The 24,463-nt window shown below is 37.4% G+C and overlaps 1 protein-coding gene across 1 annotated transcript in view; it reads left to right on the top strand.

The window, feature by feature from the left end:
- The window catches only part of ENPEP (glutamyl aminopeptidase), an 85,923-nt gene that overhangs the window by 11,139 nt on the left and 50,321 nt on the right, over positions 1–24,463 (top strand). The window contains exons 2-6 of the mRNA XM_010389087.2: positions 1,729–1,870; positions 4,202–4,333; positions 20,539–20,659; positions 23,241–23,395; positions 23,833–23,946. Of these exons, the coding sequence (XP_010387389.2) occupies positions 1,729–1,870; positions 4,202–4,333; positions 20,539–20,659; positions 23,241–23,395; positions 23,833–23,946 (664 nt within the window). The remainder of the gene's footprint in view (positions 1–1,728; positions 1,871–4,201; positions 4,334–20,538; positions 20,660–23,240; positions 23,396–23,832; positions 23,947–24,463) is intronic.

Here is a 24,463-nt window from a genome sequence, read left to right on the forward strand (position 1 = left end):
AACGGAGAAAGAGTAATTCATACAGAGCCGGCTGTGCAGGACACCGGAATTTTGTTGTTACTCAACTTTGTCTCCCTGAGCATTTGGGGATCAGAGTTTTTAAGATAATTTGGCGGGTAGGGGCTTGGGAAGTGGGGAGTGCTGATTGGTCAAGTTAGAGATGGAATCATACAGGGTCGAAGTGAGTTTTTCTTGTTGTTTTCTGTTCCTGGGTGGGATGGCAGAACTGGTTGAGCCAGATTACTGGTCTGGGTGGTGTCAGCTGATCCATCAAGGACAGAGTCTGCAAAATATCTCAAGCACTAATCTTAGGTTTTACAGTAGTAATGTTATCCCCATGAGGAATTTGAGGAGGTTGAGACTCTTGCAGCCTGAGGCTGCATGACCCCTAAACTGTAATTTCTAATCTTGTAGCTAATTTGTTAGTCCTGCAAAGGCAGACTGGTCCCCAGGGAAGAAGGAGGTCTTTTCAGGAAAGGGCTATTATCAATTTGGTTTCAGAGTCAAACCATGAACCGAATTCCTTCCCAAAATTAGTTCAGCCTGCACTCAGGAATGAACAAATACAGCTTAAAGGTTAAAAGCAAGATGGAGTCGGTTAGGGCTGACGTTTTTCACTGTCATAATTTCCTCTGCTATAATTTTGCAAAGGCAGTTTCACACAGCAGCCAGAAAAATGTCTGCAAATGTGTGCAGGCATGCATAGGTGCTTGTGTGTGCATGTGTGTGTGTGTGGGGAAGGGACTCAATTAATATTTCTTGGATGAATGGATAATGTAATAATTTAGCCTGATATTCTTTATGGTATGTCTTTCTTAGTTTTGAGAATCCTGAACGACAACATTTTTCTGTATACATATTATTAATGAATAGAAATTACCATTTCTTTACTTTTATACTTTTTACTTTGCTTGATTTTCTAATAAGCAAATATACAATATTCTCTTACTGTAATATGTCTACATGTAAGAAGTGTATGCTTATTGATTTTTTGAGCAATTACTCAGAAAATAATATTTTCACCTTGAAATTATGAAAATAGTAAACAGTAACATTTTAGTTTACATAAGCATATGCCTAGTTAGAGCCATAAAAATAAATGCTGCTGTCTCTTTTTAAGAGTGAGCTTTAATCTGGGACAAAGGTTACTTCACCTAGGAGATTACTCAGCACTGCCTTTACATGGAAATGAAACTGGGGGTTTTGTCCCTGGTGTAACATAAATAACAAAGAATGTGCCATTAGAGGCAGGGACTGGGGACTCTGTAATAAACTCCACTCTGTGACAGAAGACAGCTGTTCACTTCCCATAAGGGCAGTTAGACACAAGCTTTTAAGTTTGGCTCTCTGTTTATCTACTTGTTGCTCAATGGGTTTGGAGTGGAGAGAGTACTAGCTCATAATTGGATTTATTTTTGCTCCTCCACAGAATTTTAGTTATGGCACCAAAATAGCTGTTAGGTTGATGCAGAAGCAACTGTGGTTTTTGACAAATAAATATGTGAATGAAATATCTGAAGCAATCTGTCTCAGAATTTTTTAAAAATTTGTTAACCTAAAAATTCCAGGAAATCTTTTGACAAGTATTTGATAGTCTTCTAAATGGAACCTCGTTTTTGGAAATGTAATAGTTATAATTGCATAGCTGATTTTCTTTTCCCCAGGAATAGAGACACAGGGGTTGTCAGAAGAAGCAGCATGCATTTTGTTTGTGTGTTTCTTTCTAAGGAGCATAGCGGCCACCGATCATGAACCGACAGATGCCAGGAAATCCTTTCCTTGTTTTGATGAGCCCAACAAAAAGGCAACTTACACAATATCTATCACCCATCTCAAAGAATATGAAGCACTTTCAAATATGCCAGTGGCGGTAAGTATTTTTTAAATGTTTTGTTTATGCAGAGAGTCTATTGACAACATTAGGCCACTTACCTGATTTTCTGTGAAAGAGAACCTATTGAATTCTAAAACTAAATGTGCACTAATAGTTTACTTAGCCGAGTGAAATACATTTTGGCATTCTTTTTCTTTGAGTCCTAGAAGTCTGTAAGATATCACAGTCTGGTAAGAAAGGCACACTGGTGTTTCTATGCAAGAGACAATGCCGTAGACACATACATCTGCTTGGGCTCTGCTTAGCTGCCAGCATCCCTGAGTCGTGACACATTGCAGTAATGGCAAGCTAATGGAATTACAGACTTGAAAATATTTGAGGGCTACTCACTATTTAGTTTTCAGGTGAATATAAACCCAGTTTTTGTTTTTGTTAAAAAAAAAAAAGATAAAGCTACTATAAAAAAAAATCATCACTTAAACACTGGGTTGTGGAAGCAAGCTCCAGGGAACACTTTGCCCATAGACTCTTTTGGTGAATGGGAAGTGCTTGTTAAATGTCTGGAGAAAAAAAACAGGCTATAAAAAAAGATGAGTTCATGTCCTTTGCAAGGACATGGATGAAACTGGAAACCATCATTCTCAGCAAACTAACGCAGGAACAGAAAACCAAACACCGCATGGTATCATTCATAAATGGGAGTTGAACAATAAGAACACGTGGACACAGGGAGGGAACATCAACACCAAGTCCTGTCAAGGGGTCGGGGGCTAGGGGAGCGATAGCACTGGGAGAAATACCTAATGTAGGTGATGGGTTGATGGATGCAGCAAACCACCATGGCACGTGTATACCTATGTAACAAACCTGCATGTTCTGCACATGTATCCCAGAACTTAAAGTATAATAAATAAATAAATAAAATTAAAAAAAGAAAAAAGAGAAAAAATTTTTAAAAGGCTGATAATTTCTGCCTGCATAAATTATTCATTAACATAAAACACTTTTCTCTGTTATTGCATCTATCCCCATAATGGATAATGTTATTACCTAGAGTTTCATTACCTCAAAGTTGAGGTTTCATACTTTATACATTTGACATGTAAAAGGGTCAGGCTCTTCTTTAGGTATAATAATCAGAAGGACACTGGCCCCAAATTATGTCTCCCATCTTTTTGATCCACTATTTTCAATATTATCTTAAAATTCATCTTTTTAAATGATAAAATGTTCCTTGAGAAAGCAACAACAAAATGAAGCAAATAAACACTTGAGGATTAAAATGTACTCTTAGCAGCCATCCATGCCTCAGTGAGAATTAATTACCAATTTGTTTTTTTCTAAGGTTTGATTGGAGAAGAAAGAGGAAAGGATAAACTTAAAGTATGACACACCAATCTAGATGAAGTTGGGGGGGAAAATGGCAAATTCACCAACTTCTGCTTAAGATCTTCCCTTATGCCCTTTTCACTGTGCAGAGTTACACCTTACCTTCTACTAGATCCAAATAGTAGTCCTGGAAGAAGGAGAATATCTGGGTTCTTAGGAGATCAAAACTAACACTACTAGGTTTTTATGGTAGAGTAATGTAGCCTGGAGCCCCACCACGATTATACAAGGGCATGCACACACATGCTTGAAGTGTCAGCGGCACCCATTCTAGTCCAGCCTCCCTCACTTAATCTGTTTTTAAACCATCCCAAATAGAGTGGCTGCAGGAGATGTGGAAATGTTTAATAATGGAAGCAGGAGTTGGGCAAGTATTCATGGTTGAAGTGTTAGGATTGGTGATCGACAGTGAGGACAGCAGAGCTGGCATGGACAAAACAACCCAGATAGGTCAATAGTTGTGTCAAGCAATAGAATCCTTCTCTCTGTCCATGGAGACCGAGGCACTGACTTCAGTGACGATACCTTTGGCCTTTGAAGTAGACAACCAAAGATGGAAAAGAGAAGCCAATGTTCCACTACACTGGGTACAGCAATTGCCCTCCTGCACAGTCGAATCAGCAAATACCTGAGCACAAGCCTGTTTTTCATTAGGAGATTGCAGTACTCTCAAATATTATGGTCAGCATGATGTGTTTAGTGTAGACAGATAAACTCCTATTCAACTGATAGTCCAGTCAACATTTTATTTCTCCCTGAAAAACCTAATACAGTGTGTAATTCAGTCAGTCTTTAACAGTTCTAAAAACAAAGTAAATTTTCCTATAGTCTTTTCCACAGGACCACAAACAATTAGACCGCTAAGCTTTGACAAAGGACTTCTGACTAGAAAGCAAGGTTTGGGGCAATCGTTTGTTTGTCTTGCATGTATATGATTGATATTTTGACAGCTAAAAGTTTATCTTTTCTTTTCAATAGAAAGAAGAGTCAGTGGATGATAAATGGAATCGAACAACTTTTGAGAAGTCTGTCCCTATGAGCACGTACCTGGTGTGCTTTGCTGTTCATCAATTTCACTCTGTAAAGAGAATATCAAATAGTGGAAAACCTGTGAGTCTCATTATATTTTAAAACTTTACCACCTATGCATTTGTAATTAATTTTCTACCTTTTTTGAGTAGGCTTTTTTTTTCCCCCCCCCAAACAACATGCCAGAAAAACCCATTAGTCCCCAGGGTCTGTGAACTTGATAATACATAGAACAATATAGAAAAATGTAGGCTGAAAGGACGCAGATAAAAAATAAACCAACACAACTGACATAGATATTTATGGCCTTAAATTATTTCAAGAGAACATTTGCTATAAATCAAAAACTATCTCCTAAGTATACCAGCACAAATATGTTAACATGTTTGGGTATGCCCAATCTAAAAAAATGGTTGGGTATATGTGTACCTCTCTCAGATATAAACTAGAGAGAGAGGAAGAAACCTGAGGTAAAGGAATATCCTTCAAATGACGAGGCACTGAGAAGTTTATGGCTCCATTCCTATATGTAATCAAAATGGGTAGCAGCAAAGTATCCAAAAGCATTTTTTTAAAGTATGATAAAATATAAATAAGCTTTTCAAAAAAATATCAAGACGACTAGTTCAATGGTTTTCTTTTTTTTTTTTTTTTTTTGAGATGGAGTCTTGCTCTGTCACCCAGGTTGGAGTGCAGTGACGAGATCTCAGCTGACTGCAATCTCCACCTCCCGGGTTCAAGCGATTCTCTTGCCTCAGCCTCCTGAGTAGCTGGGATTACAGGCGCCCGCCACCACGCCTGGCTAATTTTTGTATTTTTAGTAGAGACGGGGTTTCACCATATTGGTCAGCTTTGTCGCAAACTCCTGACCTCAGGTGATCCACCAGCCTTGGCCCCCTAAAGTGCTGAGATTACAGGCGTGAGCCACCGCGACCGGCCTAATCGTTTTCTTTGGAAGAACCACATACTTTTACCTAATTATTTTTTTTCATTTTGGAGGCCCCCATTTTGCTTATGTCCTGAACATATGTTCAGGTTGTCTATTAGGCCAGTTCCAGTTAATCCACCTCTGCGCCATATAGTTTAAATATATAAAGCCTCACCATCTTTGCAATATAATTTTATAAGGAGGAAATCATCACCCCCATTTTAGAGATGAGAAAAATTGAAGTTTAATGAATTTAGGTTATTTATTCAAGATGACCCAGCTGGCAAGTGGTAGAGACTTAAATTCCAAACTCCTTCCAAATACTGTATCTTGTTTAGCCTTCTGAAGTATGATATTCTGAAAATATCTTTACCTCTTCATCAGTCATTGGAGGAGAGAGGATGGATTCCTCTATTTCCTGTGAAATTAACAAAGGGAAAATTTGCCTTTGCTTTGGTGTAGTAGGAGTTGATATTTAGATGTCCTCAACCTGGGTTGCCAGCATGCTGCCTATACTGTATCGAAATTATAGCGAGTGGCGGATGTCCACAGACCTTTTCAAAGGGGTCGCATATCATGAGGACTCATCCATATTCTAACTTTCCCTTGCCACATAGGTTGCTTTGATGCAAACTTCAGTCATGGTAAAGGGAACTACCAGTGGCTGACAGATAATATTAGGTATGAAAAGGAAATGGCTTCAGAAAGAGGAAGTTGTTTTTTCTAGATTGTGCTGAGTGCAGTCGATGGCATTCCTCTTGCTTAATATAGAGGTGAGAACATTAGTCAAGCTTGCTTTTTTCTTTCAGTCTCATAGCAAACATGCAATTTTCATCTGAAGCTGCTTTCTTCATCATTGAAAATTCTATTGCATGGCTGTCTTTCATCATGTGCAGGTGTTTCCCACACCAAGTTTTAAAAATTATTATTACATTCTGGGCAAATTTTTCTATTTGAGGTAGAAATACCAAGAGGAAACAGAAAGGCTAAGCAATTGTACTAAAGATGACAGAGTCTCGTAGGTAAGAACAATGCATTTAACCAATCAGCAGAGGACATAGTATTTGCAGTTATTTTCTAATAATGACAGTGAGCTTGAATTTCCAATATGACTCTATCACCAGGTCCTCTGACCAAGGACACTTACTTGTAATATTATACTAGCTAGGTAAATTGTTAGAGCCTGTACCAGTTGGTTAGCTGGGTTCTTAGGATGGGTTTTATGTAAAGGATTTGAAGGGACATAATGAAAAACTACAGTTTTGTGAAAGATTTCAAAATGTCCTGTAGGTGATAATTATTTCTTAAATGGTTTTTCTATGAAAACTGAAAGCATAACATTTTGTCTTAAATAAGTGATGCATTCCATCATTTGGGAGGGAAACAAACATAATATTGTTTTAATACATTACTTTCCAATCGTCTATTTTATAAAAGATCAACAGAAGCCAAACTCCCTTTTAAAATTTCTCAGAGGCTCTGAGCCGGAAAAGTTCCAAGAAAATGAGATGTGCCGCTTTCCCCTTTCTCCAACCCTTCCATAGAAGATAGGCAGCCAGAGTTTCCCCTCCTGAAAAAACTGTGGGTCCGTTTCCTTTAAAAGTTGAACAGAACCTTATGGGAGAAATTTAAGGCATCTAGTGTGAATGCAAATGCTCCACAGTGAATTCCTCCTATTTGGCATTTGGGAGGTTCGCCTCCTGGCTCCCTACCCACTCACTGTAAGTTGAAATGTAATAGTTGACACCCACCCAAGTACAAACTGCTCCTGGTATGATTTCCTACTCCAGAGAGTTACAGAAAAACCAACCTACTTAAATCTATTGAAATGTAACACCAGAGGAAACTCACACCAGCCTCAGAGTCCTACATTCTTAGAACTTAATAGACAAGCTAAGAACAACCAGGTATGTGAGGAAAACAAGTAACATAAAAGAAAAACATCTAAGACAAATAGAAACACAGTGGGAGAAAATAGTGATAATTGGAAAAACAAAAGAGAATTCCAAAAAGTCATAACAAAATTAAACATGTATACACACAACCTTTAATTAATATATTCAAAAATTCAAGAATATGATTGTCATAAAATAAAAACCAAAAAGTGATGAGAAAGCAATCAGAAATAGTAGTCAGGGCCGGGCGCGGTGGCTCAAGCCTGTAATCCCAGCACTTTGGGAGGCCGAGACGGGCGGATCACGAGGTCAGAAGTTCGAGACCATCCTGGCTAACACGGTGAAACCCCGTCTCTACTAAAAAAAAATAAAAAAAACTAGCTGGGCGAGGTGGCGGGTGCCTGTAGTCCCAGCTACTAGGGAGGCTGAGGCAGGAGAATTGCATGAACCCGGAGGCGGAGCTTGCAGTGAGCTGAGATCCGGCCACTGCGCCCCAGCCTGGGCGACAGAGCAAGACTTCGTCTCAAAAAAAAAAAAAAAAAAGAAATAGTAGTCAGAGTTTTAGAACATGATTTCTAAAGCATGACTTGGTTCTGATCCCCAGGAACCTGTTTCTGACCAATTCCTTCCAAAACTGGAGCTCAGTGTGCTTATAGCTCCTGATCCTTATGTCTTGTTCCCATTTTTATATTTTTTCACTAATTTCTGAGTATTAGGATTAGTGGGGTACATCAAAGCATCCCTTTACTGTACCACCTGGACCCAAAGTCATTTTATTACTTTTTTAGTAAAAAACAAAAATAAAAAATGAAGCCATGTAGCTGTTTTGTACACCATTATTAGGTGACTATTCTTATTCACTCTTCTTCTGGTACATTAACCACCTGCTATTCATAATCAGATTATACTATGCAATCTAAAAATCTATAATGCCCTGATTAAACTCTCTTGGGCATATTTGCCTCTCTGACAATAGTTCCTTTATATCAATAAGCACAGAATCAATGCCTGTATTCTTAATTGTTTAGTTGGAGAGAGTATAGCCGACTTTAGAGTTGAACCATTCATTATGTTTAAAATATCCTTGTTGCTCATGAGAAAAATTAAACTGGTTTTGAAGGTAGCTCAGAAGTCTTTTCTCTCTTCATGTTTTCCTTTTAAATTAATTGCATTGCATTTTGATTCAATTCTAAACAGAGTAACATGAAGAGTTACTAAGAATAGTTTAGCAACAATTGAGGCCAGCCGCTGATGGAAGGATTTTTTACAACTCTGCAAGAAATCTACTCCTGAGGCCTTCTTCAGGTTTAGTTGATTGATTAGGGTTTTACAGTAAATGAAATCACTGAATTTTGCCACAGAAAAATAAAAAAGTGGTTACACCCTGAACTGTGCATAGTATGGAAAGATTATATGACTTTTTAGTTATGTGAACAAACTGTCTAGTTATTGTTTAAAAAAAAAAAAACAAAACGTAATCCTATTGTTCCCGCAGGAGTCATCAGAGAGGAAACAATATTCCCAATAAGCATGTCATGAACCTGAGAGTTCAGCACAAAGTTCCCCATTGGAGTATATTGCAATTCATTTTCAAACCAAGAACAATGTACATTATAAATATATTTTTGAGTTTTTAAAATTATAGGTTTAATTCATGTACGTTATTGAAAATTGAGAAAACACAAAGTAAGAAAAAGAAATCACCTGTATTAGTATACATAAAATCATTTGAAGTTGTTAGGTTTGTGATGATGCCTTCTGAGGTACAGTTGGTCTAAGGTAACTTTCCCAGAATGCTTTCGCTTTGCATGAGTCTTTAAGGAATCAAATTCAGGACGAGTTAAATGACAATGGTGACTGAGCGCTGTGGCTCGTGCCTGTAATCCCAGCACTTTGGGAGGCTGGGGTGCTCAGATCATTTGAGGTCAGGAGTTTGAGAGCAGCCTGGCCAAAATGGCGAAACCCTGTCTCTACTAAAAATACAAAAATCAGTCGAGCGTGATGGCGCATGCCTGTAATCTCAGCTACTCGGGAGGCTCAGGCAGGAGAATCGCTTGAACCCAGGAGGCAGAGGTTGCAGTGAACCGAGATGGCGCCACTGCACTCCAGCCTGGGTGACAGAGCAAAACTGGGTCTCAAAAATATAAATAAGTAAATAAATAAAAAATAAATGGCATGAGTGATTCTGTTGCTGATAACAAAAATCTCAGGAGGCCTTGAATTTCTTTGGGCACATTTGGCATCTGTATTTTACAAAGAAGTATGTGCAAAAGCAAGAAATTAGCTTGTCAGAATTTATTTCAACTCTAGTCAAGTTTTCCTTGGCTTTCCTGAACAGAAGAGGAAGTTGGGAAGAATTATTCACTAAGAGAATGCTGGTGTAAGATATTATCCATTTAATTAGGCTTATACTATGACCATATTAATTCTTATATCTCAGTAGAAGGGATTATGTTGTACTGTCTTCCAAAAAGTCTTACCAGATGATCGCTGAATAATTGCATTTAGGATTTTATCTGTGAATGGGTTCTTCCTCCTGTCTGTGTCTTCTTATTTGCTTCCATTGTTTGGCTGGATTAGAAAGATTGGCTGAGGGCAGAGAGTATGTATGTATATATGCCATGGATTTTTAAAAACAGCCTATCTTTATAACAGTTTTAGGTTTTGTGCCAAAGACTTTGATTTATGTATTTCTCTTCATAGAAATAATCTTATTTTTTAAGTTTCATTGCTTTAATGCTCAGAGGTATATTTTTAAACTTCTTATTTTGAAATTTAGATTTACAAGGAGATGCAAAGACACAACAGAGTCTCCATGTAACCTTCCCTTAATGTTAATATCTTATATAACCATTTATCAAACATTCGTCAAATCTAAGAAATCAATATAACACAATACTATTAACTAAACAGCAGTTTTTACTTGGATTTCACCAGTTTTTTCACTCATGTGCTTTTTCTGTTCCAAAATTCAATAGATGATACATCTACATTATACTTAGCAGTGTGTCTCCTTAATTCATTCCAATATATGACATTTCTCAGTTTTTTTTCTTTTTTACGATCCTGACACTTTTTTTTAAGAGTACTGTTCAGATATTTCGTAGAATGTTTCTCTGTTTGGGTTTCTGTGATGTTTCCTTAAGATTAGACTGAGGCTTTGGATTTTGGAGAATACCACAGAGGTGAAGGGTCCTTTTCATCACATCCTATCAGGGGGTACATGACATCCTCATGACTTATTCCTGGTGATGCTAACTTTGATCACTTGGTTGAGATGGTGTCTGCTAGGTTTCTCTGCTGTAGTTTACTAGTTTTCTTTTCCATCTTCTGTTTGTTAGAAGCAATCACTAAATGCAGTCCACACCCAAAGGTAAGAGAGTTAAGCTCCACTTCCTGGAGGGAGGAGTAACAAAGAATTTATGGATATACATTATGACCACCACAGTGATTAATAAATATTTAGGGAGTGATAATGAAAGGCTGTGTAAATACCCTGTTTGTTCTTCAGTTTTTGACCACTTATTGTAGCATTCCGCAGTGGATGTCCACAACAACTGTTATTGTGGTGTTCTAAAGGTGATTTTTCTGTTTTCCTCAGAATTATTTTTGACATGCGTTCATTTCATTATTTTAAAAAGTTATTTTGGCTGTGGCTTTGCTAAGTTTTCAGAATGAATTTGATTTCTAAAACATTTTAATTAGAGTTTTTTAAATTAATCTCTTTACTGGAAGGGTTATCTTTAAATTGAAGGTTATTAATCTTCCTTGAATGAATCTGTTTAATTTAGCAAGCCATGGAGGATTGCTAATGATTCTTATTTTTAATTTAAATTTACAAAAATATAAAGAAAATAATAAAAATAATGTAAAATTTTATGGGGTAATTTAGATTTTTTTAATGTTCATTTTTTAATTTCTTTTTTTTTTCTTTTTTTTTTTTTTGAGACGGAGTCTCGCTCTGTCACCCGGGCTGGAGTGCAGTGGCCGGATCTCAGCTCACTGCAAGCTCCGCCTCCCTAGGTTCACGCCATTCTCCTGCCTCAGCCTCCCGAGTAGCTGGGACTACAGGCGCCCGCCATCTCGCCCGGCTAGTTTTTTTGTATTTTTTTAGTAGAGACGGGGTTTCACAGTGTTAGCCAGGATGATCTCGATCTCCTGACCTTGTGATCCGCCCGTCTCGGCCTCCCAAAGTGCTGGGATTACAGGCTTGAGCCACCGCGCCCGGCCCATTTTTTAATTTCTTGAAAACTATACCGCAGTAATAATCACTAAGTATCAGACAACTTAAATTTTAACTTAAATGGAAAGTAAGCAGCCAGTAAATGCTTTGTATAACCTAATGGCCATGCTGAGTTTCTTCTCAAACAAAACTTCATAGCAGCTGAGTTCTGAACATGTTTTGAACCAGCATAGCCACAGCAAAAAAAAAAAAAAGTGTTTTTTCACCAAACTTCAAGCCAAGGTTTTGCGTATACATACTAATTTATCTATGAGGAAGGAGCAAACTAAAATTTAGACAGAGTATATCACATTGATAAAGCAAAACTTAAAAAGAAAAAAACTGATGTATCATTGTTCCTTTCTACTAAGTACCTTCCTCTGCTAACTTTCCACCTACTGCTGGAAGAATATTTAAAAGAACATAAACTTTATAAAATTTAACACATTAATGGCATGTTCAGTAATAACAGCTATGCACCTTAAATATGCATTTATAAATTTAAAAAGATACAGTTTTATTTTCTTTTTCTCATCCTGGCTACCTCAGTATTGATACTGAAACAGTTTCTTCAAACTGATTATTGCATAAGTCTTTTTTTTTTTTTTTTTTTTTTTTTCTGAGACGGAGTCTGGCTCTGTCTCCCAGGCTGGAGTGCAGTGGCCAGATCTCAGCTCACTGCAAGCTCCGCCTCCCAGGTTTACACCATTCTCCTGCCTCAGCCTCCGGAGTAGCTGGGACTACAGGCGCCCACCACCTTGCCAGGCTAGTTTTTTGTATTTTTAGTAGAGACGGGGTTTCACCGTGTTAGCCAGGATGGTCTCGATCTCCTGACCTCATGATCTGCCCGTCTCGGCCTCCCAAAGTGCTGGGATTACAGGCTTGAGCCACCGCGCCTTGCCTAAGTCTTTATTGAGCATCTACTCTGTGCACAGGAGGATGCTAAACCCTGAAGGGAGTGAAATACGCTGATATCTGTACTTTAATTGAGATGTGCAACAGATACAGTCACCACTGCCCTGTGCCACCCAAGTGTGTTTTCAGGTCTTTCTTGGTGTTACTAGCCCTGAGTGCCAAGGCTCTCAGCTTGTGTTTTAGGGATCCTTTAAGCACGCTCATCATTTAAAATAATATGCCTCTTTGAAGCAGCTCAGATGACATCTTGCCAAAAAAACCTCAAGAGATAAATAGTGCTACTTCTGTGGGATGATCAGCAGTGAAAAGTCACGCTGCTGTCAATAAGTAGAGTGACCATGTATTTTATCATCTATAAATATATATAACAAATAATAGAGGAGGTGTTATTAATTATGCTGGAACAAGAGGTATAAACAGGTAAGCAACAGATTTACATTCCAGGGACATTCCTGGGCAAACCTGAATGCATGGTCACCTCTATCAATAGAAAAAACACTCAATAGACAGGGACAGTAAGGATGTGGATCCAGGGCACCGCGGGGCTGCAGCACGCCCAGGTGGAACCCTGCAGGGCCCTGCCTGGCTTCTGACCCAGGTGACGGTGCAAGTGGTAACGGGCAGTCTGTCTAAGCTGATTCTGTTCTGTTCACACGGTCTTTCCAAGTTCAGTGTCCTCATCTCAGTGCCCTCGCACTCTTTTAGGATCTGTTTCAGGTCTTGTCCCTTCAACTTTCCCTTACTTTCCTTGGCCCAGGTAAATTTTGTCTAGTTTTTTGAGACAGAGTAGCCTGGACATCTCTTTATTCTCTTTTCGATCTATTATTAGAGTGAAAAACCCTGTGGTTTGCTTTTTTCCTGGCCTTCTGTTTTTATTGCTAAAAGTCTTTTGGAACCAGGCCCTTGCAATCCAAAAAGTTTGGCCTTTTAAATTTGTTGTGTGGGCATCAAGAGCCTATTTTGAAAGTCAAAACCATAACATTTATTTTTTCCCCTGCATTTTCATAATGTTCTTACTGGCAATGTGGTCACCACAGTGTGAGTATCAATCACGTACAAGGAAGTACGCACACAGAAAATTACAGAGGTTAGTAAGTCAGTGTATTATCTCTAATGATACTAATACTTTTGATGGGACACATAGAACTATTACATGTCAAACATTGCTTTTGCGTTATCTTATTTAATACTCGCAATAACCCTATGACATAAGTGCTGTTGTTACCTGTGTTTTACGGCTAGGGGAAGTCAGGATTCAGTCCTGTAAGTAGAGGAAACAGGCAGCATGATATAGTGAAAACAAACTTTGTCCTGAACTCTAGCATTAGTCCTGTCTTAGACTTCATTTTTCTCATGTATACAATGAGGAAATTTATTTTCAAATCACTTTTGAACTCTAAAATTACAAATAGAGGTCTACAATCCTTATCCCAAACCCTCATAACCAGTTGTCTGTTGGAATTCAGAAGTTTTCAGATTTGTGAAAGGTAATGTAGTTTGAATACTATATGTTAATGATTAACTACAGTGGGATTTGGGGCAACGCTTTATAATCACTGATACTTCTGCAGCAATTTTTTTAGTGAGAAAAATAAAGATTTTTGAAAACCTCTCAACAGTTCAGGTCATATGATATTGCCAAATTAGTTTGCTTAAACATATAAAAAGCTTTCGATTTTTAGAACTCATTGGATTTATTAGTGTGGATTAGGGGTTGTGGGAACTGGACCAGTGAAAGGATTGGGGTAATTATCAGTGATGCAACATAGTTTTTCTATTATTATTAATAATTCTGGATTCATAGAATTGATGTGTGGAGTAAAAGAAGTGTTGCATGGAAAGTGCTTATCACATTCCTTGAAAAAATTTAAGTTCTCAGTAATAAGACTAATAAGTAATCGTGATACTCCTATCTCTGAGCTTTGTGCTTGGTTTTGGTTGCAGGGACGTAAATAATCACTGAAGATAAAGATGGTGCACAGCCGCATTCAATTGTTCAAGGAAAGTTGATCTAGTGCATCTAGTCATGATTGTCAAGTAAAGTCAAGTCTGGCAAAGGGACACTTAAAGGAAGTAATGGTAATCAACCAGGAATCAATTCTTATGGACTTAAGTTCTATCTCTCAAATGGTTTGAGACACTTGAATGAAAGGGATAACATTACGAACTCTAACAGCCTACATTACAGTAGGCTCCAATATGAAAGGGAAAAGCAACAGCTATGTTAAAGCAGATATATCAAAACTCCCAAAAGAATATCAGCTGAATAAGGCTGTAGAAAGCCCAAACTTTTTCCACTGATATTAGCTCCATAGATTCAGTGCTTTGAAAGATGACTAATGGTATCCAACAGTGGTATACCAGGTAATTTAATTTGCCTAGGGAAGTTACTCTCTTCAAAAAGTAAATATATACATAAAAGTTAAGTTCTTGAAGCCTTACAAACTTCATATTTATGTTTATATATAATGTTTACATATAAAGTGATAAAGTAGACATACAAACTTTATATTTAACCTTTAATAGGTTTATATTTATTAAAATATATACCTATTATATATTTAATAGGTTTATATTTATAAAAATATTTTATATTTATATATATAAAATATATATAAATATAAATAATAGGTTTATATATATTAAAAGTTTATATTTAACCTTTAATAGGGTTCTTAAATTAAAAAAGAAATATATGACTCTTTAAAAAAATAAAGAAGGAAGAAAATACATGTATGCATCCCTCCTCACTCCATGTTATTTGAATATGGGTAGTCACACACTTAAAAAATCATCTCAGTAAAGCAGGCACATAAACTAGAAAAATGCCAATTATTAAATAATGATGACAGGTCACGGGTAATTGACTGGACTTTATCATGGACAGAAGTGCTGAGGCTTAGCAGATGATAGGGGAGAGTCAGTCACCTCTGCCAAAGCCCAGAGAGAGGAGAAGGAGATGCAGATGGAGCATACATTAAAGGTAGGGTCAGAGAGCAGGAAGTGTGGTGAGGATGAGTGAAGGCATCAGCATAGGGGAGGATGCTTTTTAAAATCACCAAATCCAAACATCACAGATGTTCTGTTGTTACATGGATTACAGAAACCATGTTGGAGCTTTAAATGACAGAAAATGTTAGCGTGTTGGTAGAGTCCTTAATATAAAATGTTTGTGATATATGGTAGTTAAGAGACAGTTATGCTTTGGCTACTTATGTTACAAAATTAATGGACTGTAGCTATATATTCTCTGACTGTTTGGCTCTGTTGATCAAAGTAGCAGTCATAGAATAAAATCTATGATCTGATTTTTTTATGATAACTTCCTGTAAAATATTTCTTTTTTAAAATTTTATTTTAGGTTCGGGGTATATGTGCATGTTTGCTATATAATAAATTGCAAGTCATAGGGGTTTGGTGTACAGATTATTTCACTTCTTAGGTAATAAGCATAGTGCCCGATAGGTAGTTTTTCCATTCTCACCCTCCTCCCTCTCTACTTTCAAGTAGGCCCTGATGTCTATTGCTTCCTTCTTTGTGTCCGTGAGTACTCAATGTTTAGGTCCCACTTATAAGTGAGAAGATGTGGTATTTATTTCTCTGTTGCTATGCTAGCTCTCTTAGCTTTATCCATGCTGCTGCAAAGGACATGATCTCATTCTTTTTATGGCTGTGAAGTATTCCATGGTATATATATACCACATTTTATTTATACGCCCACTGTTGATGAAAATAGGTTGATCCCATCCATGTCTTTGCTACTGTGAATAGTGCTGTGATGAACATATGGAGGCCTGTGTTTTTATGGCAGAACAATTTATATTTCTTTGGTTGTATATCCTGTAAGAAGATGACTGGATCATTTGGTAATTCTGCTTTAGTTCTTTGAGAAATTGCCAAACTGCTTTCCACAGTGTATAAACTAATTTACATTCCCACCAACAGTGTATAAGTGTTCCCGTTTCACTACAAGTTTGCCACCATGTTATTTTTTTGAGCTTTTAACAATAGCCATTCTGACTGGGCAAGATAATATCTCATTGTGGTTTTGATTTGCAATTCTCTAATGATTAGTGATGTTGAGCATTTTTTCATATGCTTGTGGGCCATATATGAAAAGTGTCTTTTGAAGAGTGTTTGTTCACATCCTTTGCCCATTTTTTAATAGGGTTGTTTGTTTTTGCTTGCTGATTTGTTTAAGTTCTTTATAGATTCTGGATATTTTACCTTAGTTGGATGCATAGTTTGCAGATATTTTCTCTCATTCTGTAGGTTGTCTGTTTACTCTGTTGATAGTTATTTTTGCTGTGCAGAAGCTCTTTAGTTTAAGTCTATTTGCCTACTTATGGTTTTATTGCAGTTTCTTTTGGCATCTTTGTCATGAAATCTTTGCCAGGTTCTGTTTGGAATGGTATTTCCTAGGTTATCTTCCAGGGTTTTTATAGTTTTAGGTTTTACACTTAAGTCTTTAAACTGTCTTGAGTTGACTTTTGTTTATGGTGTAAGGAAGGGGTCTAGTTTCAGTCTTCTGCATATGGCTAGTCATTTATCCCAGCATCATTTATTGAATAGAGAGCCTTATCCCTATTGCTTCTTTTTGTCAACTTTGTTGAAGATCAGATGGTTGTAGGCTTGTGGCATCATTTCTGGGCTCTCTATTCTGTGTCCTTGGTCTATGTATGTATTTTTGTCTTAGTACCATGCTCTTTTGGTTACTGTAGGCTTGTAGTATAGTTTAAAGTCAGGTAACATGATTCCTCCAGCTTTTCCTTTTTGCTTAAAATTACCTTGGCTATTATATTTTTGGTGCCATATAAATTTTAAAATAGTTTTTTCTAATTGTGTCAAAACTATCTCTGGTTGTTCGATAGGAATAGCATTGAATCTGTAAATTGCTTCGGGCAGTATGGCCATTTTAACAATATTGATTCTTCTTATTCATGATGTTTCTTTATTTTTGTCTGACTGAGTTAGTTTGGGGAGCCCGTTTTTAAGCTCTGAGATTATTTCTTCAGCTTGGCCTATTCTGCTGTTAATAATTGTGATTGCATTATGAAATTCTTGTAGTGTTTTTTTTAGCTCTGTCAGGTCACTTTGGTTCTTTCTTATAATGGTTATTTTGTCTTTCAGTTCCTGTATTGTTATATTGTAATCCTTAGATTCCTTGGATTGGGTTTCAACTTTCTCCTGAATCTCAATGATCTTCCTTCCTATCCATATTCTGAATTCTACTGCTATCATTTCAGTCATTTCAGCCTGGTTAAGAATCCATGCTGTGGAACTAGTGTGGTTGTTTGGAGGAAAGAAGCCATTCTGGCTTTCTGAGTTGCCAGAGATCCTGCACTAGTTCTTTCTCATCTGTGTGGGCTGACGTTCCCTCAACTGTGGTGGCGGATGTTCCCTCAACTGTGGTGTAATTTGAGTACAGTCAGTTGATTTCTTTCCTGGATGTTTTCAGAGGACCAAGTGTTTGTGCTGGGTCATTATTTGTGGCTGAATTCATGTCCTTGGTTTCGCAGGGGTTTATGTTAGCAAAGTATTTTTGGTGTGAAGTTTAGGCTGTGATCCAGTAGATGGTGCTTAAGCATAATGGCCAGTAGTTAGGCTCTTGCTCAGCCACATGGCTCCTCTGTATTTCCTCCTGATTGCAACTGTGCTCTCTCTCAGTGCTCTGAAACTGTGGGCTCCTCTCCCACTCAAGTGTTGGCTGCAGATTTCAGCTTGGTACTCCTGGACTGCTCACCACAGTCTTGGAGCAAGTTCAGGCTTTATGCTACTTCTGCAGCTTGGAGGCAGCAGGGGAAGGGACCTTGGCAGTCGTTGTGGCAGAGGGCTTTTCACTGGTCTTTTGGAACTCCATCCCAGAGAAATGCAGAGCCACTACTAATTGGTGCAATCAGCCCAGGGTCAGGTGGTTGTATTATGGGCCCAAGTCAAGGGCCTGCCTGGTGATGAGCAGGGGGTAACAGGATGTTGTGGCTGGGACAAACTAGCTTCTTCTCCTTAAGAAGGGTGGCTGCAGCTTACTGGAGGTATGGTTAAAGCACTCGGTCTTTGATCCGTCCCTAGTCCAAGGGCAGCAAGGGCAGTACCATTGCAGCAGCCATGGCAGAGGGGCTTTCAGTTGCCTCTGGGAGATCCACCTTAGAGAAAGGCAGAACTGCTGTTACTGGGAATGTTCAGCCAGGGGATGGGGCCACTGCACTGCCGGCCTGAGCTGAGGTCCCTGCTTAGTGAAGAGCTGACCCTGATTATGAAGGGTCATAGATCACAGATGATCTGCAGACTGACCAGGCTGCAAAGACAGAGCATATTTCTATGGACTTGAGTTTCTCAGAAACAAAAGAGGAAGGGACTGCTTTTATTTTGATTGAATTTACATTAACCATCAATCTTCTTTAAACACATTGCCTTCCCCTGTCACCAACAGAAATACAGAGAAAGAAAAATAAATTACATTGTCTCAGAAGCGTATTGCTTAAAGGGAGTTCATTTACTGACATGGGAAATGAGAAAATATTAGCAGAGAGAACACGTTGAGTCTTTCTCCTTCCCATTGCTCCATCTATGGTGGGAGACCTCACCATGATCTTTCATCTTCTTTCACAATTCTCTTTCGCTCCCCAAATATTATGTGCAGCACCAAAGCACTGAGTGTGTAGACAACAGTGGAGCGGGTCAAGAGGACTGCCCTTCCGGAAGTTTTTAATGGTAGAGAACAGACGTGATAGAAAATCTGAGAGTTTTGACACACCAGTTAGTTCACAGAGGAAAAATTCTGAGACTCTTGGTTTATGATATGGCAATCCTTTATGAACGTGGTGACCTTTATTTTAGATGGTCAATTCCCTTTACTCTGTTCAATGGCCAAAAACTGGAGACTTAGTTTCACTCAGTTTCTTGGACATTGCCTGTCATTGTTCACAAAGAGGACAGGAGGGTAATCCAAACAGTTTCACTTTCTGATTGCTTAACAACTATTAGAGAAAATGTATCATCGCTTCTGTAAGAAAAAAAAACAACTTCTAAGAATATTGAGACAATTGAGTGAGTTGTGCCGTCTTCGGAGGTGAAGATGAACACATCTTTATTTATGCAAATAAAGCAAGAATGCCAATTACCCAATGGATGTGAGAATAGTGAGCCAGCACTGGTAATTTAAGGGATGTTCTTGAATGTGTTCTTTACATTAGTGAATCATTACAATGTTCTTTGCTTCTAGGAAAAGGTGGTTCAAGATGTGTGCCTAAATGAATACCAAAACTAGCAATGCATTGGGAATGATCAAGAGAGTAGGCAATATTTTCTTTTTTTCTTGTTTAAATCCTGAGTCAGCTGTTCTAATTAGGTAAATGATCTTGAACTTACTAAATGATTACATCTTTTGCTTTCTTTGAGGGTTTTGAATCAGGTTGTAGGCTTAGCAGATATGTTTTATTTGAATTTCTCGCAAACTTTTAGCAGACACTAGTTGTCTGAGGCACTGCTTCCTCTTTCACATATTGAGAAATGCCTAAACACCTGTGATATTCTTGTCCGGAGACCACATCTGCTTTCATAACACTATATTGAAGAGGATTCTTGAAAATTTTTTATAAAGTCAGACAGGCTTAGAATTGGGGACAAAAATCTGTACTTGGTTTGATTTATAAATTACGTCAAAAGGACACAAAGTAGTAACTTAGGGAATTGATGTAGCTTACCAAGATGACTTTCTCTCAGGAAAAGTTTGGATCATTATGTTTTAGGCTCTGGAGCTGAATAGTTGGAATATCAGAATGGTTATTTTGAAATAACTAGATAGAATAGCACAAGTGGAAAACACATATTCAGGGGCTCTTTAGATGAGAAAAATCCCATTAATTCAATTCCTCAAGGACAAATTACACAGAGAGAAAGAGACAGAGACGGAGAAAGAGAAAGAGCACGCAAGAAAGAAATTGATAGGTGAGTATATGGATGGATGACTAGATACATTCATAGATTTTAAGAAGATAATATATGTTCTAAGTAGAAAAAACTAATAACATTTTTCAAATGTCTGGGACATTGTGCCAACCGTTCTGTCTTATATTATTTCTAGTCATTAGAATCACTTAGTGAGTTGTGAAGTTTTATTAACATTTTATGTAAAATTCCTCCAGAGTCTCAGAGATGTGAAGCAATTTATGAGACAACACAGGTAGTAGGAGGCAGAATTGGAATTCAAGGTAGACATATTTGGCTCCAAATCCACTTTCTTTCAAGTATGTTATGCATCACAGTTTTTGTGTTTTGTTGAATGAAGAATAATTTTCACTGAACTTTTTTGTGTTTTGTTTAATAGCTTACAATTTATGTCCAGCCAGAGCAAAAGCACACAGCTGAATATGCTGCAAACATAACTAAAAGTGTGTTTGATTATTTTGAAGAATACTTTGCTATGAATTATTCTCTTCCTAAATTAGGTGAGGATCATTTTAAAAATTTTCTTATTTTTAATATTGCCTTTGTTTTTATCTACGTTAACTCATTTCTTCTAATTATGTCACCATCAGTTAACAGTTATCCTTAAGTCCTTTTATTATATGCCTACAATATCTTGGGCTCAAGTGAGCCACCTGCCTTGGCCTCCCAAAGTACTAGGATTACAGGCATGGGCAACCATGCCCAGCCTGTACTCTGTTCTTATCTGATAAATATATAGTCTTGTGTTTCCAAATAAAGATGAAAGTATGTGCACAAAATTGCAGAGCTTGGTAGTGATGGAGCCACAAATAGCAACCTAGATCAGTTGATTTCAAAATCAGCATTCATCCCAATACTTGCTCTGCCTCCCTGTCATCAGTGAGTTAAAAAATAATAGGGATAAATGATGTTGTAAGAGTCCCAAGTGCTTACAGTCTTTCCATTGTTGTATAAGGCAAATTCTAGATTCCCCAGCAGTTTAATGAAATACTGGCGCTCCTTCCAGCAATAATGTTTTCTAATACAGAGGGAGGCATGCATTCTTATTAAAGCAAAAGTGGGGCTACAACCAAATTGGTGTGCATATGCCATTTCTGTCAATAGTGGAAATGCTTCAATAAGCTCGAAAGCTTTAAATATAACACCCATATAGATGTTTGTAGGGATGAAATGAAGGCGATAAAACAAATTAGCCAACAGTTGGCCTCCCTGTTTCTGTTTCTGCCTTTAGTTTAATAAATTATCAATGCAAACAAGAGGAATGCCAAATTCTTTGCATGGGAATGGCTGTGGCTCAGAGCAAGTTTGTAGATGCTGCATGTCTCTTCAATGGATACAGTTCTATTTTTTGATTGCTTAACAAATGTTAGTGAAGGAGCTGAAAAAAGAAACAAGTTTTCATCAAAATCAGAATATTGGGCCAGGTACAGTGGCTAACGCCTGTAATCCCAACATTTTGGGAGGCCCAGGTGGGCCGAGTCCAGAGGTTCAAGACCAGCCTGCAACATGGTGAAACCCCATCGCTACAAAAAATACAAAAATTCGCCAGGTGGTTGTGGCACACACCTGTAGTCTCAGCTACTCAGGAGGCTGAGGTGGGAGGATCACTTGAGCCCAGGAGGTTGAGGCTGCAGTGAGCCATGATCGTGTCACTGCAGTCTGGGTGACAGAAGACCTTATTTCAATGTAAAAATATTAGAATAATATTTAATAAAATTTTGTGCACATGAATTTAAAGATCCTTTGCCTTTTATCTCAGTTGTAACACCCAGGATAACCTGAGAAGTGGAAATCTCACAAATTTATTACTCTCTTCTTCTCTCTTTCTTCTTCTCCCCAACTCCTTTATTCTGTTTTATGTGCATTTTCAACCCTCTCAGAATTAATTATATCTTAGACTCCTTAGAAGTGACTTCTGCATTTATTATATTCCAAAGAGTTAAATATACAAGAATTAGTTAGTTATAATGCCAATACTAACCAAAAAAAAAAAAAAAAAAAAAAAAAAAAAAAAAAAAAAAAAAAGAAAGAAATTGCAAAAAAATTCCTTTTGTTCAAGGATTAAGTGCAAACTGCCCTCCACAACATTATTAAAAATACTGGCCCTTGGGGGAGATACTTCTCTACCTTTGAAATGACTGTCTTGTGATAAAATAACCAAACCTAAAAATGATGATAACATGAAAAGGAAACTACTATTGTAATCTTGACCTCTAAGATACATCCCTCTTCATTCTTTTATAAAAAGCTTTAAGAATATTTTAACCAGAAAGAAAGGGCTTTCTCTTATATGTTAAGTGAAAAATCAATTTATTTTCATTTCTGTGCCTCATTTAAATTATACATAATAATAAAGAAATTACATTCTGTTCACCGCTCATTGACTGAGGAAGCTGTATTTTGGCCACTAATCAACTGAGCATTTTCTTTCTTGGAATGTAACATAGAACTGATCAACACTGCCTCCTCCTGTCAGATATTATGTGTAAGATTATAGAAACTCCTATCCAACATTTTAGAACTTTAAGGGAATTTAGAGAGAATGTAGTCAACTCCATGTTTCTCCAACTGATTTAATACATAAAAGCAGATGGTAAGCTATTAGATTGGTAGAGAATCAATTAAATTTCATAGAATTAGAGAAAAATGGAGTTTTATATTCTCAAATATTCTGTGTCTTTGGATGGAAAACTCTATCTGTACACTTGGAAGCTCAGAAGTTCTAAATACTAACCTGAAAACTTCTCTTTTTCCTCACAGCTTATCCCCTAAAACAGATGTAGCTAACAAAAATGAAATACAGAGAGAAACAAAAGACATAAAATTATAGAGGCATTGCCATTACTGTCCTTCTTTAAAACAAAAACAAAGCATTGATATCTGGAGCCAGCAGGGAATGCTCTATGGAAATTCTGAGTGCATTAGGACTGAAATGTTTGCACACATGATTACAGTTCTTTACTCTAAGAAATTATTTTTAGCCTTTTAAAAAACATTCATCCAAATAACTTAATTTGGTAAGAAATGCTATGAACAAATGGAAAGAATGTATTTCTCACTGGACTCTTTCTTCTTCTATAGATAAAATCGCTATTCCAGATTTTGGCACTGGTGCTATGGAGAACTGGGGACTTATCACATACAGAGAAACGAACCTGCTTTATGACCCTGAGGAATCAGCCTCATCAAACCAACAGAGGGTGGCCACTGTGGTTGCCCATGAACTTGTGCATCAGGTATAGAATCTTATTACTGAATCAACTTGTTTTTTAAAAGTGGCTTAAGACCACAGGAATAATTCAAATTATTTATGACTTAGCAAATAAAAAATAGCCAACTCAGAAAAACTTGCATGAAAATCTTTCTTAGTACTAATAAACATTTAGCCATAAAGAGACTTTGAAACACATTGTTTTGCCTTCAGGAAATACACACGAGGCCTTCGTTTAAATTTACATACCCCAGTAATAACTAAATAAAGGCAATAAACTAAGGACAATTTAATATCATTTAAATAATCAGAATAAAGGAGAAAATAAATGTTAAATACAATGCCTGCCACTTCTGTCACAGTGACAACATTGGCGCGGACAAATAAATGTTTTGATATTTTCTAGGCCTCTCTACCATAACCATAAGAATGTAATTATCTCTTTATTGCTTATAATTTCAGTGGTTTGGAAATATTGTGACCATGGACTGGTGGGAAGACTTGTGGCTAAATGAAGGATTTGCTTCTTTCTTTGAGTTTCTGGGAGTAAACCATGCAGAAACAGACTGGCAAATGGTGAGTCCTAGACACATAAACTTGAAATCTCTCCTTTCCTCATGCAAAGCAGATAGAAGACTTGGTACTATGATCATGGTCACAAGTCAGATGGCAAGTACGGTGGTGAACGGGGAATTCCACTGTGAGGGATAGGGTGGAGCCAACTGACTTCCACTGAATCCACCTTGCCCAGAGCCTTTTCCCAGTCCCTAGAAGGGCAGCTGATCATCCCAGTCTGGGGATATCCTTGACAGAGTCACTCAAAAACACATTATCAAGGCAGGAAAAAAAAAAAAAAAAAAAAATAGGTGGCAAAGAAAATGTGAACTCTGTGTTCCAGAAAGTATTTATAGCACTAAACCTTTGAAAAAATGTCAGAGTCTCATTTGTGAATGATTTATCTTGTTTCAGACAGATTGTGGAAATAGTGTGATGAAGAGATAACATAAACTTAGTAGTTAGATTGAAGTTCAAATCCTGAACACATCATTTCTTGGATGCATGACAGGGAATATGACCTTGAGCAAGTTACATA

This window comes from Rhinopithecus roxellana, chromosome 2 (genome assembly GCF_007565055.1).
Source record: "Rhinopithecus roxellana isolate Shanxi Qingling chromosome 2, ASM756505v1, whole genome shotgun sequence".
Lineage (NCBI taxonomy): Eukaryota > Metazoa > Chordata > Mammalia > Primates > Cercopithecidae > Rhinopithecus > Rhinopithecus roxellana.